The 17,712-nt window shown below is 38.7% G+C and overlaps 1 protein-coding gene across 7 annotated transcripts in view; it reads left to right on the forward strand.

The window, feature by feature from the left end:
- The first annotated feature begins 2,914 nt into the window (after positions 1-2,914).
- FBXL4 (F-box and leucine rich repeat protein 4) overlaps positions 2,915-17,712 on the forward strand; it is a 60,424-nt gene continuing 45,626 nt past the window's right edge. For 3 of the 7 annotated variants that reach the window (XR_009957992.1, XM_062572719.1, XM_062572725.1), the window contains exons 1-4: positions 2,915-2,994; positions 3,318-3,481; positions 8,949-9,116; positions 9,940-10,529. Coding sequence is in view for 6 of the 7 variants with exons in the window: in XM_062572719.1 (XP_062428703.1) it covers positions 10,021-10,529 (509 nt within the window). In the remaining variant the exon portion in view is untranslated. Of the gene's footprint in view, positions 2,995-3,317; positions 3,511-3,673; positions 3,916-8,948; positions 9,117-9,939; positions 10,530-17,712 lie in introns of all 7 variants that reach the window. The other 4 variants (XM_062572723.1, XM_062572720.1, XM_062572721.1 and 1 more) reach the window with 4 other exon arrangements.

Here is a 17,712-nt window from a genome sequence, read left to right on the forward strand (position 1 = left end):
AGACACAGACATGTTTTAACCACACTTCACCATGCCGGTTATATGGCCTTTTCATTCCTTATGGCTTATTTTGCAGTAATAATATTCTTACTGGCTTCAGTAAGAGGAAGATTTACCCCTGCTGAGCAAGCCATAGGATCACTTATCATAACGAGCTAAAGCTGATGGGGAAGGAGGATGTTGTTAGGACATTATGAATTTGGTGATTACAAGAACATCTTGATTAACACAGAGAAGATGAGTCTCACTGATATTTTACAAAGATGAGCCACAGAAGGTTTCTGTGCTGTTCTATCAGTGTGCTTCATTTCAACACAGAGGCACCATTTCTGGAAGATACACTATTCTGTTTCACTACTGACTTGTATCTAGAGATAGGTATAAAGTGTCTATGTGGCATAGGCCATTGGAAGCTACCAGTCAGCTCCAGATATGAGTAACTGTTGAATAAAAACAGATCATTGACTGATTTTTACATAGGCTGTGGAATAACAATTTCACAGTAGTTTGGAGCACATCTTGCCATAGGTTGAATATGATACAGCAACTCAGACAAAAAGGCACTGTCACCCAGTATCTTCTGTCCCTTTTAATAAATACCAGTCTCACTTAAGTTTTAAAGTGCTACCTGGAGCTGGACAACCTCAATGAATAATGATGAAGATGGGTCTGTAACTGGTCTAGCCTGGTAAGCATTTGCTCGTGAATAGCACTAGAGAAGGGATACGCATTACATTTGCTGCCTCAAAGTTAGGGCATAGTCTATGCTAAGTGGAGACAGACATGTACTTTCAAATGGTGATTTATCCCTTACATCTTGGACATCAATCATAAGAGTGAATGCGATAGGCTGAATCACCTGAAGATACCTATGTCTCCCTAATGATTATAGAGTGAGCCTGTAAGACTAGATTAGATACCTAACTTTTGGAAGCCTAAATTTAAGTAAGCTGAATCCGAGATATTTCCTGATTATGTGAGCTGGAGGATAAACCCACTGAGAGAAAAACGTCTCAAATCCCTCTCTCTTCTGCATTGATACAGAACTCAATCTCTGCAGAGTCTTAAAAATAAAGACATGCAGGAATCACTTGGCCACTCTGTACAGACATGCGAGCTAGTCACCTATCTTTCCTTGATAGCCAGTAGACAGAGATAGGAACTTCTAGGTCGTGATACATTTCATGCTAAAGTAGAAATCTTAAATAGGTCTGATAAATTGTGTCTTAAATGAGTTCCCTTTCTTTTCATTGACCAGAAAGGGACAATACTGCAATTAATATGAAAAACATAATGAAAACAATCAACAAAATAAAACATGAAAATTCCACACGAGTTATGAATATCTAAACTTTTATTTTCTGATTCACTGAATTTATTTGTAGTCTTACTTCCAAAAATTTTGTAAGCTGTCCCAGACTGGAGGTAACTTTCTATTTATTCATTTATTTTTATTCTAAGTGAGAAAGGTGGTCACTGTCTGAGATGGTCTTTTGTACCTACAAAATATGTATATATGAATGTATTTGTGTGTGCATATAAAAGTATATGACCTATAAATGAGTCATTCTGGCATGTGTGTTCATAGAAAGCACTGTTGCGTAGTCTGCCACTACAGCTAGCAGTAAAGAAGTACTCTATCCTAAATGTATAGAATTCTAGATACAGAATTATTATAAATTTATAGAATGTAAAGTATTATGCAAAAAGTACTTTAGATACCAAATCTTCTTCTGCATAGTTATAATTAATTTTTGAATACCTAATCAAAGTCAGCATTAATATTTTTCTACTATAACTGAAATTTATCAGTTCATATGCTAGTATGACTTTATGTAGCACTTGGTGATGTTTAAAATGTATTACTTTAAACTTTGTATCTGTTAAATGTTTATATAGTTTAAGATAGTACTTAGGATTGACAATAAAGTAAGAAAATTTGCTCCTGAAGTTTTGCAGCTCTCCATTAGTCACGGTTTAGAAGCGAATAGAATATAATACATCTCCTTTGTATTATGTCTCACACTGAGACAAACATAAAATAACTTATTTCTAGTGTCCATGCTGCAAATTTCCATTGGCAACTAAACCAGTTTTCCACTTGTTCTAATTACTTGCACATGAAGTTAACACCTACATACAAAAATCAAAAGTATTGATGAACTTCATCAGAATTTTACAAAAATTTTAAGACTGCATAAACATCTTCAAGGCTAGAACATACACCAAGCCGCAACTAGGGCACTCAAAACAAAATTTCTTGTGGCAGGGAATACTATTATGGCAACTCATCTTGCATTTTCCCGGGTAGCGTCTAACCTGGAATACTGTTTGAGACAAGAGGAGGCTGGATGGACTGGCAGCACTTTTTGTGATCATCACAAGGGTTGGAATCAGCAACCGCAGTTAAGAGAAAACATAAATGCTTCGGCAAGCGTATCAAATTAAAGGATACAGAAGCAAAACGTGACACTTCTTTTGCAATATGCCAGCTAGGGTCCCAAGAGGCACCACGATTTGCTGGAGCAAGCACTCATTAAGATCAGTTAAAATCAAGGTTGCCCTGATGACATGGCAGGGACTCAAAGCATCACGTTAAAAGCACCATCAGGCTGGGCTGGGACTAGTGCAAGACTTAGAAGCCAACTATTTAAGGGCTTGAGGAAAGCCAGACGGAGCCTGCTAAGGGCACGCAGGCCTCCCCGGAGCTGGTCCACGGCCGTTATGGGCTGGCCCACAACGGCCCCGGCGCCCCGCCCACGACGGCCCCGGCGCCCCGCCCACAACGGCCCCGGCGCCCCGCCCACAACGGCCCCGGCGCCCCGCCCACGGCGGCGGCTGCCTTCCTGCTCGCAGCCCCGCCCGCGCGCCCGGCGGCGGCCGCGCCTCTTCCCTTCGCGCCCCGCCCCCGGCCCCGGCCGCCGTGCGGCGCTTCCGGCGGCGGCTGGCGCGGCGGCGGTGGCGGCGGCGGCGGCTGCTCCGCCTCCACACGGGGTATGGTGGCGGCTCCGCGCGGGCCGGGGCGGGCGCCGCGCTCGGCTCCCCGCTCTGGGGTCACGTCCGCGGGGGCGGCAGGCGCCGCGCGTCCCTCTCGCCGCCCCCGCTCTCCGCTCCGGGCCTGCCCTCGCTGCCGCGGGCTGCAGCCCGCGGCGCCGCCCCTCGCCGCTGTGCGTTAGCGGCGGCTGCGGCGCGGCAGCGCGCCCCTCGCCGCGGGGCAGCGCGGCCGGCCGGGGCGCGCGGTGCGGAGCGGCGGTGTCGGCACCGAGCAGCCCGCGGGCTCAGGGCTGTTACTGCTGACAGCGTGTTGATGCTTGCAGGCCTCAGCGGGACTCCCTCCGTTGGGAGAAAAGTAGATGTCGAAGAAGGTCGCTGTCCTCAGAGAGCTCACGTGCTTGAGAGGGTCAAACGGGGCCCGAGGAGATGGAGCACGGCAGAAGGAAGAATCCCCAAAGAAGACAAACCTGGCAGTGTTGGGACACAGGTTACGCCTCTCTTATACAGCTCTCCTTTGTAGGTTGTTGTCTGCTCTGGAAGCTTCAGACTCATACATAAATATTAATAGCTGAATAAATGATTGTAGTCTTACATAATTTGCATATTGTTACCACAGTTAGCAAATCACAACAAAACAGAAGCAGGGAGAGAGGTTAACTGGGTTTTTTTTTTTTTTTAGGTATGTCTTGGGGGTTTTCACTTTGTGCGAACTGACATTTAAAGCATCGTTTGTACATATTGATGAATGGACAGTGTAAGCTAACCAGCTGTATGCCCCAATAGCTGTTAGATTAAGATTTGCACAAGAAGGAGGCAGCTGACCAGCAGGTAAATACTGTAGAGAAAATAAATATATGGAAAGATAAGACAACGCTGAAGAAAAAAACAAGGAGACAAGTGTGCTTGAGCTGTTTATTGAAGGTAGTATTAAATGGAGATTATTTTTTGGCCAGAGGAAGAAAGTTTCGCTGTACTTGAAAGAGTAGACATTCAAAACAGAGTGGTATAATATTGGTGAATTTAGGCCTTGTGTAAAATGAGGTTTGTGTGGTTTTTGGTGTGTGTGTGTGTGTGTGTTTTTTTTTTTTTTTTTTTTTTTTTTTTTCTTTTTAATGGAGTTTACCTAATGATTGACACATCCTAAGAAACAGAAAGTATTGTATGGCAAGACAAACTCCAGAAGGCAGTGTGGTCAACCTGACCAACTTATAGCTACTAAGTAAAATTTGTCTCATTATACTGCAATGCAAAGATATTTAATGAGTTCTGGTCTTAGCAGGAAAGAAGAGTCAGTAAATTGAGCAATTTGAAACTTTGAATGTTGGACTTTGAATGTTTTGTTGCTTATGGTAGCAACACAAGTAATATTTAAATAGATTGTCATAACATTCTATTGATTTTCAAACTGTATATTTATAAATTTCATATATGTAAAATGGCTATATTTCTAGTACCAGAACACACTGTGCAAAGAAACACGCAAATACAGCCTGAGTTTAAAGTATGTTATGTAACAGCTTGTTAATTTTTAATTAATATTGACTCTTAATTTCAACAACTTTTGTGTTGATGATGGTATAATTTAGGAAATTAACGGGGAAAAATGCTAACTAGTAGTAAAATACACCATTTTAGCTTGTAATGTAAGGTTCCAGTATTCCCTTGGTGCATTAATGCATAAAGATAATTAAGAAGTTTTTCATTTACCATTTTTTTTCTCTGAGATACGTGTATTAAATTTCATTAATCTTTCTTCAAAGATCACGCAAGCTATTGGTTTTTGTCATTTATATCTTCTTTGTAATTTGTCAATGTTGATGTTTCTTTTATAGTAGAATGAGAGAAAACCCTGCACAGTACTCCCAAGTGTGAGATGAGCAGAGCCAGTATAAAGAGGAATTACTACCTATCTGGCCTTAAAAATCAAACTCAGTATATACATGACTTGTATATACAGCATCTGTGTCTCTTGATATTTCTAACAAAGGCATTGATAGGAACTGCTACAGGGATGAAATGTGCAGTCTTTCATTTTTTTTCCTGTATCTAATATCTGTGACTTGTTGTGCATTATACACATCCTTCACTTTGCTGTCCCCATACCACAACCCCCCAAATATCTTTCTATGTATTTTTCACCTTTTTGGTTGCTCAGTTGGGTTGTTTGGAAGCTGGAAAATAGATTGGTATAAATAACCTCCCTCTAAAAGAGACAAAATAGTCCAAAGAGATCTAGGTTAAAAAAAAAATCAACAGAACAGTGAGGGAAAAAACTCAGACTTCTGCTTGGCATGGAAACTGGGTGAAGATTGTCAAGTGATGACTTATTTGCTCTTGAATGCTTTAATTTAATCAGTATCAGTTCCTATGAAATCTGTAGAGAAGATGTAAGGCATTTTCCTTTATCAAGATTTGTTGTGTTTGAAGGATGGAAATGGTGAATTGCAGTAGAATTCAACTGTTGTTGTCTTATAGAAAATACCTTTTCCTTGGAGGAATGGATTAGCCCATATAACTGAAATAATTGTCAATTAAGTAATGATCTGAATAGGAGAGATTACAAGTACCAATAAAACAAGAGGATTGTGAAATAAAGTAGCATCCCTTTCTTGTGAAAGGCTTATTCCAAACCTAGTCTAGTCTGTATTTTTTTTTTTTTGTAATGACTAAAGGCAACATTTGCCTGCCAATTTGAACTTTGGGGTTCTGTGTTTTACCACTCCTTTGAGCCAGCACTGACTGTCATGTTGTCTGACAATAAGTTGGTTCAAGGAGCTGAACTGACTGAAAACTATCCTTGCAAAAGGAGTAGTTAGCTCTTGGCTGGGTAAGCCCTTTGACTTGGCCCCCTGCCCAGCAGTGCCAGCTCGAGCAGTGGTTGTGAAGCTGAGAGAGGCATGGGTCTATGTGGGGCATGCGGAGGGACTGCCAAGCTTTGGCAGCCCCAGTACGGGCAGGCTTGAACTGCTGTGGAAATGCAATCTATTCTGGAAGCACAAATGCGCACGTTGGCACAGAACAACACATTGCAACTTCACTGTGTGCTTGTAGCATATTGCTATTCGTTTCTAATGAAACCATGATGCCCTTTGTGTCAGCCTGTGCTAGCTGCTGAAGGTCTTGCTATTCATTAGCACCATTTCAGACCATTTAATGGTATCTTGACAGAAAAGGTTTATGAAATAAACCAAAGAAAAAAGCAGAACGCTGCTGCTTGGGAGGAAGATAAGAAGATGCATTTAAAAGAAACCTTTATTAAGCTTTGGTTTGGGATAATTATGCCTGTACAAAAAAACCTGAATGATACGCAGTAGGACAAACGAAGAAGATACTGTTAGGAATTGAAAGATACAGTTACATAGGACCAAATGGCTTTCTTGAAAGCAGTCAAGCAGTTTGGAAAGAAAGAAAAACAATTTTCCACAAACTTTGCACAGACATGAGCTACTCTGCTGCTGAGCTGTTTATGTTGTTTTCCATAGGCCCGAGTCTACGTTTTTTGTATTTCTTGCAAAGTTAGATCCCTTTAATTGGAAGTCAGCTCAGTTTCTGGTGGTTCTTGAACAAATCTCTCTGTCATCCAGCTATACTGATTTATTTTTAGTGTAATTCTTTCACTAGCTTCTTATATTTCAGACACTTAGGAAAAATTGCTCAGGAGGTTGAACTCCACACAATTATTAATAATCTTTTACAATGTCGAACAGAAACATTTTGACCTGTATTGTTGTTCTAGTACTTATTTCTCTTTCTTTTGTATAGATTTGTTTCCTTGTGCTTGAGACACATTATTAAATTGTGTATTGTTTTTAATTATTTGAAAACGGTTTTTCTCCATTTGTATTGTTCAGACTAATGTACTTTCATAAAAGCGGCATACTCTGCACATTTCCTTCTTTCTGCTTGCTGACTTATAGCCCTGTTGGCCAATGTCACCTACATTTGGCAAAGTGGCATCAATCTCAAGGATATTAAATTCTTGCGGATTACAGGAAAATCATCAGGTTGGTAGGTGAAAATGACCCAGATCAATGTTTCCATTACTGGTGAGTTTGCAGCATGGTTCCAGGTTACCTGTTCTATTAGACCTGGTGGCTGACCCATCTGCACACTTAAACTGACTGGCCAATTGGTTCATGTACAACTCTCAAATAGCTGGTGGTTATGTTGTTCTTAGCCCAGCTGATAGGAACACAGCTGAAGTTGCGCTGCTGCTTAGGAATGGTGCTTTAAGAGCTCTGGGCTGTGGCTGGGGGAAGCTCGGAGTGGAGAGGTGAAGTTCTATAGGATGCACATACAAGATAGTGATTCATACATACCTGGTCTTGAAATACCCTAAGTGATTCTTAAAATTGACCTCTGTAAAGCCAGAAATTGCCTGTAGCAGGTTCAAAACCATGTTAGTCAATAAAATTTTGAGTTCAAAGTTGGGGTCCACAGGTAATTCTAGGATTTGACAATAGGTTTGTTTGATGTGCATTAGCGTACTGTGTAAAGAGTTTTTTTTGGAGGGGTGTGGGGGGAGGAAGGAGGGAGGGAAACGAAAGAAGAATGTATTTTTGTAATCTTCACTTACATCCCAAAGCAGCTGCAGAATGAAAAGATAAAACAATTTTCTGGCTTTTGGAAGGAGGAAAGATTGGGATTTGGGGATTTTTTTCAGCACCTTTTCTAAAACAGCCTGTGTGGGGAAAATGCGACATGATTTAGTTTTGACGTTCCAGCAGAGTTTAAAGAAGAACCAGCATATTGTCATGCATTTCTGTCTGTGCTGAATATCAGGGGTAATTTGTGCTATTGACAGCGGTATCAACATGTGAAATTGAATGAAGGACGAGGACTAAACAAAAAGCTAGTAACAGGAGAGGGAAGAAAGTAAAAGAAGTGAACTCTTCATCAATAGACTTTCTTGCCCTCACAAATAAGAGGCCAAACAGTGCATCCTGCTCTTATCTGTTACTGTACCTTCCTGTTGTGGACAACATTTAAGTGAAAGAAAGCTGCTTGTGTGTGTGTGCGCGCATTTTGTGAGAATGGATAAGAAGCATGTTGTTGTTGAAACACACAATGAACTTAGTCTGAAGTGTGCAAAAGCCACTTTGATTCCTCTCCGTTTATTTATTTGCCGTACTTTAAGCTTATGCTCTAAAGGGCCTATAAAGTATGGTCTCACTTCTAGCCATTTGAAAAGGCATATATGTAGTATTTCCCAGGCAATAAGAGGCATCATGTTAATTGTTGTTTAATACATACTTTGCAGTGGAAGTCATTTCTGTTGGTTCAATGACTAACACAGTATGTGCCCTGCGATAAACTAATCTGCAACTCCAGTAAAGGCAGCTGAAGAAACATTCACTCTATTTTTGGATATGCTTAGTCATCTCTGTTCCAGCCTCTAACAGGTTACAAGCACTACTCTCTATTCTTTCCTAAAGCAAATGAACAAGCTAATTGGAATATCAGCAGAAAAATGAAGTTTGTTCTTGAGAATATGAATACTGGAATGCTATGTTATTGCCTAAATATTTTGTGTATTGCTAGAAATATGAGAATACATTCCAACTTTCTTTACACGTTGGTAAATCTAACAGTTTACATCATTCAGGTATAGAGTGGCTGCTAAATATGGGACAACTCTATGTAAGAGGATCTTTATTAGTAGTGAATATGATATACCCCTTCTGTGTCCTGAAAACAACATTCAGCTATAAAAATTTCTTCACGATTGTTATTTGAAAACTTTAGTAAAGTGACTTATTTTTAATTTGGCTTTTTCTAATAATTATACTTGCTTGTTTACTTGTTCTGCTGTGTCATTTGGTCTAGGCAGTGTAAAACACATATCTTTAACAATAATTTTGTAGTGATTCTTTTTGGATGATCTTATATGCAGATCTAGCACATTTTATATCTAAATGAATCTATATATAAATACTAATATTTTCTCTTACCAGATATAAAATGCTTTCTATGGGGACTTTTGCTTCTGATGCCAGGATTCTGAAGATTTACTTTTTTGCTTGGCTTACTGGAAGATGATTAAACAGTATCATTAATGAATCCTTCAGGAGGCTGGTGATCATTATATCGTGGGTGAATGCTGTCATGGACAACTTCAAAGGGTAAAGAAAAACTTTTTTGTGAGCCTGTTTCAGGCTAGCATCCTTACCTAAGAAGGAGTGGGCTAAGTTTTGGGTTCAAATTAGCTCCAAAACTTACTCTTTTCTCTCAGTACCATTTACAAGTTATGGGTACAAGTTAGAGGAAGCAAAGAATCTGTTGGGTTAGCTGTCCAACAGAGACAGTCTAACAGCTGTCTCTGAAGGTTGCATTTACCTTTCAGATTATAGAATAGTTTAGGTATACTTGAGCTAGCTTTAAATGAACTAAATTGGGTCCTGGAAACAGTCTTACTACAAAATGTGTGCAGTGAGGTTAATTTGTGCTGAGCGCTCTGCTGCTGCAGCCTGACAGGTACCCAAACAGTTTGTTTAAAGTCAGTTTTAGTTTAAGTCTTTCAATACTGTACTGCAGATAAGTTTAACTATACCTTCAGATACTCTTTTGTAGTTTTCTACTGCAAGGGCCAGATTTCAGTTCATACTTGATTTCATTTTCATGAGTCAGTGCAGGATCTCCTCTTCCCCTCCCTCCCCCCCCCCCCCCCATAAATCCCTGAAAGTAATAATAATGAATTTAACTGTTAGTCTTTTTGGTGCTTTTGGCTTAGTTTGGGCTAATATTTTTCTTCAGACTTTTTTTTTTTTAAACAAAACAAATGGGAAGACACATTTAGTCTCTAGCTAAGTAATCGTCTTAAAATATAGAAGTTTTTTAATGTTTTAGTATCAATACCTTGATTAAGAAGACATTCAAAGGAGTAACTTTTATTTGTTTTCTAAGGATATTTTATCTACTCACTATATTTATTCATTGTTTTATCAGCTCTTTTTTGAAACACCACAAGCAGTTAATGCACCTTATAAAGGACTCCTGACCTTTTGCAGCTTCATAACTCATATCTAGATGTCACCAGTGTTTCCCATGTTAACAGTTCTGAGCATGTTTTACTATATGTGCCTTCGGCGCCGAGCTAGGACAGCTACAAGAGGAGAAATGAACAGCCGGAGAGCTATTGAGTCAAATACCCGAGCCTTACCTATCAATGCTGAAATCGTTCAGTATGCCAAAGAAGTGCTGGATTTCAGCTCTCATTATGGTAGTGAAAACAGCATGTCATATACCATGTGGAATTTAGCAGGTATTCCAAACGTGTATCCTAGTTCTGGTGACTTTACTCAGACTGCCGTTTTTCGGACTTACGGGACCTGGTGGGATCATTGCCCCAGTGCTCGATTGCCGTTCAAGAGGACGCCACCCACCTTCTGTAGCCAAGACTATGTAGAACTCGCTTTTGAGGAGCCAGTTTATCCTACAGCAGTGCATATTCTGGAAACATATCATCCTGGAGCTGTGGTTAGGATTTTGGCATGCTCTGCAAATCCTTATTCACAAAATCCACCAGCTGAAGTAAGGTAATTTTTTTTCCTCTATGCTTTTCTGTAAGATATTAAAGAGTAAAAAATCCTGTTTAGCAAACTTTACTTTTAGTATTTCTGTATTTGATATCTGACCCACTAACATTTTCTGCATGTGTTCAAAACAGTTGTGGCATATGTTTTAAGAACAACTTTGTTTTACATGAATTAATGTAGACTCTAATATCAGCCTACATTTTTGTAATGATAGTTCCTTTGTTGAAATTTTGATGAGCAATAATTATTTTTGCACAAAAATCACTTGTGAAATGGAAGTTCTGCTGAATTATTCTCCGATAAGAAAAGCAAATTGTATAGAAGAGCCTGAGGTTTTATGGTTGCTATGTTGTAATGTTTAAAGTAGCCTAAAACTCTTCTCTCTGTATGCTTTAGGAGGCTGTATGTGTAGTAGAATCAGGTGTTGTAACTGTTCATTTGGAACTGGGGCCAAAACCAGAAGCACAGCACAGTGGACAAAAGTGATACCATTTGTCTCATTCAAAGTGCATGAACAGCACGTGATTTTACACTTGTTTTGTAGACTGAAAGAAACTGGTTCAGTCTTGTCAGTTTTCCATAGCCTAAGAATGCCTGACACACCTTCCAGTTTTGAAAGGGAGGTGGGAGTGAGGGACAAAAAAAAAAAAAAAAAAGAGGGACATGATGACTGTTAAGATAATGGGAAAAACCACTGTGAATGAGACATGAAACTTTCAGTTGGGAAGTTTAGAAACAGAAATGGAAAGAGAAAGAGAACAGGTAAAAGTTCAGAGTGGGGAGGGAAAATTGGGAAAAGCTATATAGTAATCAGCATTTGCCACAGGAAAGAAATTATATCAAACCCACAAAGCAAAAAGGAGGACTAGCAGAAGAAATAGTAACAAAAATATTTTTAGATGCATCCTAAAGAAAGTAATATGCCAACAAATACTGTATACCTTTAAAATGCCTGCCTTGAAGGGAAGGCAGGTACAAGCAGATGTTGGCCTAGGACCTGCTTTTTTTTTTTTTTTTTTTTTTTTTTTTTTTTTTTTCCCCTTTCTCCTGATCTGCCTTTTTCAGATACAGCTTAAAAGTGTATTTTTGGGGGCTAATTTTTCATTTTACTTGCTTATTTGATTATGTAGCACAGATTTAGGTAGAGATTATTTTGGTAATTCTGTTGATAATGCTGCGCTACAGAACTTACTGTTAAGATAGTGAGTGCACTGCTGTGCAGTACAAGGATATAATTCTGGATAGGATAATGCTGTTTTTATTTTAAAAATGTTTTAAAGTCTGTTTAGTTCTTGTTTCATAAAAAAACAAACTTCTCAAATTTGTGTAAAGACTAATCAGGTCAAAAAAATTAACTGAAGCAGTTATTTAGTAAGGTGTACTTTTAAAAGAAAAAATTGCTCTGGGGCCTAAAAAGAGGAAAATACTGATACATGACTGCAATATATACAGCATTAATGCTTTTTTATAGCTCCTCTCGGGGTATGATTAGACTGAGAGGCCAGATGTCCGCTTTATCATAAGAAGGGCTGAAGCTTCTTTAGGACCCTGCCTTTCTCTTTGTAGGCAGAGTTCTGTTCTCCCTAGGTTAGGAGCATTTTTGGTAAGAGGAGGGCTGGTGGTTTTAGCAGTCCTCAGCACCTGTGATCTGTGTGGTGCTAGTCCTGGTGAAAACCGTAGAGCTGTTATAGGTATTTTTTTTTTCTTTTTGGCTTGCCTTTCCTTAGCAGGACTTGGCTCTTCAGCACTGCTCATTTGGTTTGTCTCCCACTTTCTTTTAAAAGAGACAGAACATGTCTTAACACACCAAATTTGAAGGGAAGCTAAAGGAACCCTTTCTCCAGGTTAGGTGGCCAGTACTTTTTCTCCTTCAGCTGTATGTGGGGAACATGAAGATCTGCAAGACTCTGATCTGTCTTCTGCTTAGATTCTCAGTACCTTGCTTTCAGTTCCAAAAATTCTCTGAGATACCAACTAAGAATTATTTTTCTGGGAAATGGAAATAGACCTGCTAACCTCAGGTGATTCTCTGTTTAACTAGTGTTTTGTAGGTCATTACAAAGGTTTTTTTTTCTCACTCCTTTTTAACAGTTCTTACTTTTTGTATAAAAAGAAGGCCAAATTGATCTTTTCTGTTTATTTTAGGAATGTCAATGTCTTGAGAGAAGCCTGTGGACTCTACTTAAATCTGTTGTGAGAGGAAGAAACCTATTGAGACTTGTTTAAATGCCATACTTAGTGGATTACAGTAGTCCAGCTGCATAATTTCTTCCTTTTTTCAGTATTTAAAACTTGAACTTAACCAAGACTTTGCTCTGCACAAAAGTTTCTGATCTGCAGGAGGCCCTGTAAGGGCTTTGTGTACCAGAGTCCTTGCTCAAGAGGGCTTTATGTAGAAAAAATGGTGTAGAAAAATATTTCTAGCCTATGTAGTTGTATCACATGTTCCTGTGTTGCTGATGCATTGGATTTTGCTATGAATGACAGCTTTTGCATGTCACTGTCTCAGAGCAGCTTTATTCAGAGTCCTTTTAGAGATGGGACCTACTCTTTGTGGAGTGTGTGGGGGGGAAACTATTAATTTATTTTTCAGATTGGAATGTAATTATGCATAACTAATCCTAATGCTTAAAACATGAGAGTGAATTTCAAGCCTTCTGATTATAGCTTAACCACTACTTCAGCAATTTGAGGATTCTCTATCCTCTCATATTTTCTGCTCCCCTAAACACAGAAAATGTTTTATGCAGGGGACAGTGATGAGCAATACTTTAAAATCATAAATTTGAGAGGAGCTTCTGTCTTTACACATGGAGACCTTCTTTGCTCTTGATTAGTGCCCTCAGGCCATGGCTGATGAGAAATATTTTGGTTTTGGTAGTTTCTTAAAATATACTTGCATATGTTAGTATCTACTTTCTTATGTGAATTATCTGAATGTAGAAAACCCAAGCAAAAATCATAGAATCAGTAAGGTTGGAAGGGATCTCTGGAGATCATCTAGTCCAACCTCAAAAATTATTAATCTGAGATTAAAGAAATATTGTAACATGCCCTTTCAGTTTTTAAATAGTGAAGAATTCTCCCTCTTTTTATTGTATTACTTTATGCTATGATTATTTTACTAGTGTGACTTTTAGATTATGTGTTGTGATACACATAAATGATTTCTTTTTTCCTTTTTTTCTCTCTTTCCCCTCTTCCCCTTCTCCCAAAGTTTATTCCTGACAGTTCCTTAATGGCTTCTTCTGTATCGGCCCATTAGAAACTTTTTGATATTCCTAACACTCTTTGTTAGTGGCTGTCAGACAGGAAGAGAATGTGTCTGTTTAAATGGGAAGAATCAAGTGAAAAATAACTTTTTCTGAAATTTTTAACCTTTTCCTTTTACAAAAATATTTTTTAAATTTCAAAATCGCTTCTATTTTTCTTCCTTCTTTCTTAACTTAATTGACATTTCCTCTTAACTCATATACATTATGGTGCCATCACATATTCATATTCTATTCTTTGTGCTCAATAAATATTTTCCAAATACTCTGGGATGTGCAGCAATGCTTGAGGTGCTATTGCTTTACAGTGTATTTCCTTACCACTATGGAATGATTTCTGCTTTAGTAGATTAGAGATTGTTCTATGTTTTTGATTGTTTGTTTGTTTTTCTCCTTACTATTTTGTGCAGATAAGATATAACAAGTATTAGCTTGTTTTCTGCAGGTCAGATATCATGGTCATATGACTGGCTGGGAGCAGTTCCAGAGCTATCAGTGGCAGCATTCTGCCTCATATGTTCCTGCCGTTTCTTTCTTATTTATTTATTTAATTTTTTGGTTTCACCTAAAAGCCTTGCTACATGCAAAGCTCTTTTGAGCAAAATTCCAATTTTGATTTCAAACCTGTAGATTATAGGTTGGCTGAATATTTTCTTGATCTACCATATGGCTGTGTTTGCTATAGGAGAGCAAAGACTTTCCTGAAAGTCTTGAAGCCTGTAGAGGCAGAAACTGCTGCAACCAGCAAAGCAGGCTGAGGAATACAAAATAGAAGGCTCCCTCTCTTTCTGTTAGGAAGCTCATTGTATTTAGGCAGTAGACTTTTTCTTAAAATCTGATTTGTGTGGGAATATCTTGAATTTCTTCCCTAGCAGACAGGAATGGGATCAAAATGTTTGATAAATGATCTCCTGTTCTGATAAAGGACTGAAGCTGGAAAAGTAGTGTACTGAATATAAAATATCAGAAGTCTCTTGCTTGTAGGCATAGAGGCATACAAATGGCTCTTTTGCATTATTTTTTTTTCCCTTATGAATCTTTGATGAAGGCACCCAAAATGCTGCTGATACTATCAACACATTAGAGTGTGGTAAGGGACCTTCAGGGCTGTGTCACTAATGTGTAACACACAACCTAGGTTCTATCCATTGGCATGCTTGCTCATAACATATTTTGACATCTTCAGGGAAACGCAGATATCTCTTACCCAGAAGATCGTCACAGAAGAATGAATTGGTTCATGGGACAGTGTTATTTTTGAGAAACGTATGAAAAGCTCAAGTGGATAAAGCAATTATTTGAAATATTGTTTGCTATTTTAAATGCCCTTAGAGCGTTCTCAGATGCTCTCTGCTCTCTCTGGTATTTCAGAATCAAGCTCTTAAACTAAAAATGATAATCTGTGACTTGCTCCCCCACAGTATACTGCTGAGATAGTGAACTGTACTCATCCCTTTGACCTGAATGGTTCTAAAATTCTTCCTATCATCAGACTTCCTTCCCTTTTGTGTTTACAAACTCACAGGTGTGGCCGTGGGTACACTTTCCAAATTACATGGAGCCTCGTGTACTGAAACATCCATGGCATGGTAGGCAGAGCACCTACCTTGACTAGAGGAGGTGGGATGTGGCACGTATCACGCTTACAATTCTTGCAGAAGTTGCAATTTCAGCAAAGGCATGGTTTTATTTGCTGAGTTCCCATATATATTCCTTGTTGGTATACCTGACTTTTTCCCTTCTTTTGTCTTTTAATTCAGTTGCAAGTTCCTTGGGCTAGGGCATTTATTTTTTTGTGCTTGAGTAGCACCTACACCATTACTCACTCTTTATGCTGATCGCAATTTTATAACACAATAAGTCTTTTCAGTAGATAGCAGGCAAAGTTTAATCTTGTCTCACAGGAGAGAAATCTGATTACTTTTCCGAGGAGCCATTTCTCAGAAGAATCTTTCTTATTATATGTATTCTTCAGAAGTAACGAGGTCTGTTCAGGTATAGTCTTAGCCATTGCCTTTGAACATCAAAGCTTTCCAATAGTGTTAGGTCAACAAAAAATAAGCAATAAATATATGCTCTCATTTGACACAAACTTTGCAAGTATGCTTCTCATCCTGAAAAGCAGTACTGTAGTTCCTATCTTCACGGTGAAGAGAGTGGGAGGGTTTGGGGTTTTTTTGATTATTTTTGTTTTTATTTTTGTATAGGTGTACAAAATCTTTGGTATCAGAAATTTGAGTGTAATGAGTTCCCAGCTATTTTAATAAAGGAGGTAGTGACAAATGCAATGGGAAAACTGAGTCAATTAAAGCTGAATGGAAAAGTTGACTTAAATCCTCACTTTCTTCAGTCACTAAAGAGAGGAACACAGACTGTACTGCCTCTTGTTCAGGCCTTGCATGGCAGTGTAAAACTGAGGCTTTCCAGTACACTGCTAGTGAAAGCTTCTTATCAAATCATTCTCATTGCAACATCTGTGAGCAGCTGTTACTGTACATTTGCAAGACTTGAACAAACAACTTCCTACCTTCAGTCATTTGATCCTACTTGATTTTTGGGAGTACATAGAACCTTAGTAACTCTATAGGGGAAGAGAATAAATTTATTTTGATTTCTTTCCAGGTATTTTTAAGGAATTCAATTTCTTTGTCATAGGTTAGCGCATCTTATATTCTGAACACATGCAGGCATTCCATCTTAGGGAAACTGATTTTTAGTACCCATTCTCAAACTAGAACTGTCTGATGAAAGACCTTTCCTTAGGAGGATTTGGAAACAGGTGGCTGTAAAGAAAAATGCTTCAGAACAAAAGAACTGCAGTTCTTAGTAGGAGTCTCTTGGAAATTTGGACTTTTTGATCTATTTCCAACTGCAGTGTATTAAGAAGATGCATATGCTAGGGAAGAATATACCAACCCTGACTGGAAGAGCAATTATTCTGGCCTGGTTTTGTGTGAGGTGTCACCAAGGGAGAGAAGAACATCCAAAGCAACGTAGTAGACTTTTTCTTTTCTTTTTTTTTTCCCCCTCCAGTCATACCAACAGCTAACTCCTTTAGTCAGATTAGTGGGCTGTTGATGAAATCAAAACAACATGATGAAAAGAATGGAGAATAGTCATAGTCTTTTTGTTCATCAGCAGTTAGTATATAATGTGAAGCTTCACAAGGCTGTAAAAAGTCCTGCTACATGTCTTTACTGTTCTCTAGTTTAGTACAAAGACTGGGAATCAGAAGCATTGCTTTCTGAAGAAGGTTATTGCTTTGCAATTTGATGAACCTAGACCTCGAGATGCATTCTTTTTTTCCCAGAGTTGTGCTATTGACCGATAATCCTTTCTCCAGGGCACCAAAGGAGAAGTGACTGAGACACTTTCAATTAAAAGTTGATGGTCCAGCATGTACTAAAGAAGTTAAAAAATAGCCTTGAGTTTCCCCTCGGAACAGTTTGACTGAGTATAAGAAAATGTCTAAGCAAAATGTCAGATGGTGATCTGGATGTTTTCAACAAAAAGGTCATTTACAATCCTAACATTAAGTATTTGCTTAGGGAATCAGCCTGTGCAAGAGTGTGCCAGTGGAACTACTTCTGTTTCTTTCTGCCATGAATTGACATTCTTTTCCTAAGCAAATGAAGTTTTCATCTCATACTGATAATTCTTATAAAAGCTGTTAATCTTAGGGTACAGTTGTCATGTCTCTTACGGCAGTGCTTGCTAACATGCCATAGGTTCACTGATTCTGCATGTTTGCTTTCAGTTCATGACATTTCTTTTCCTTTGACAGAAGACTTCTGCAAGCCTCCCACTCTACTGTAAGGTATCTGGAGAGTGACGTGATGCAGGATAGGAAAACTTCTGTACATTCCTCAAAATGTCTATTATGAAATGGAGGTTTCAGCATATATGAATAA

This window comes from Rhea pennata, chromosome 3 (assembly GCF_028389875.1).
Source record: "Rhea pennata isolate bPtePen1 chromosome 3, bPtePen1.pri, whole genome shotgun sequence".
Lineage (NCBI taxonomy): Eukaryota > Metazoa > Chordata > Aves > Rheiformes > Rheidae > Rhea > Rhea pennata.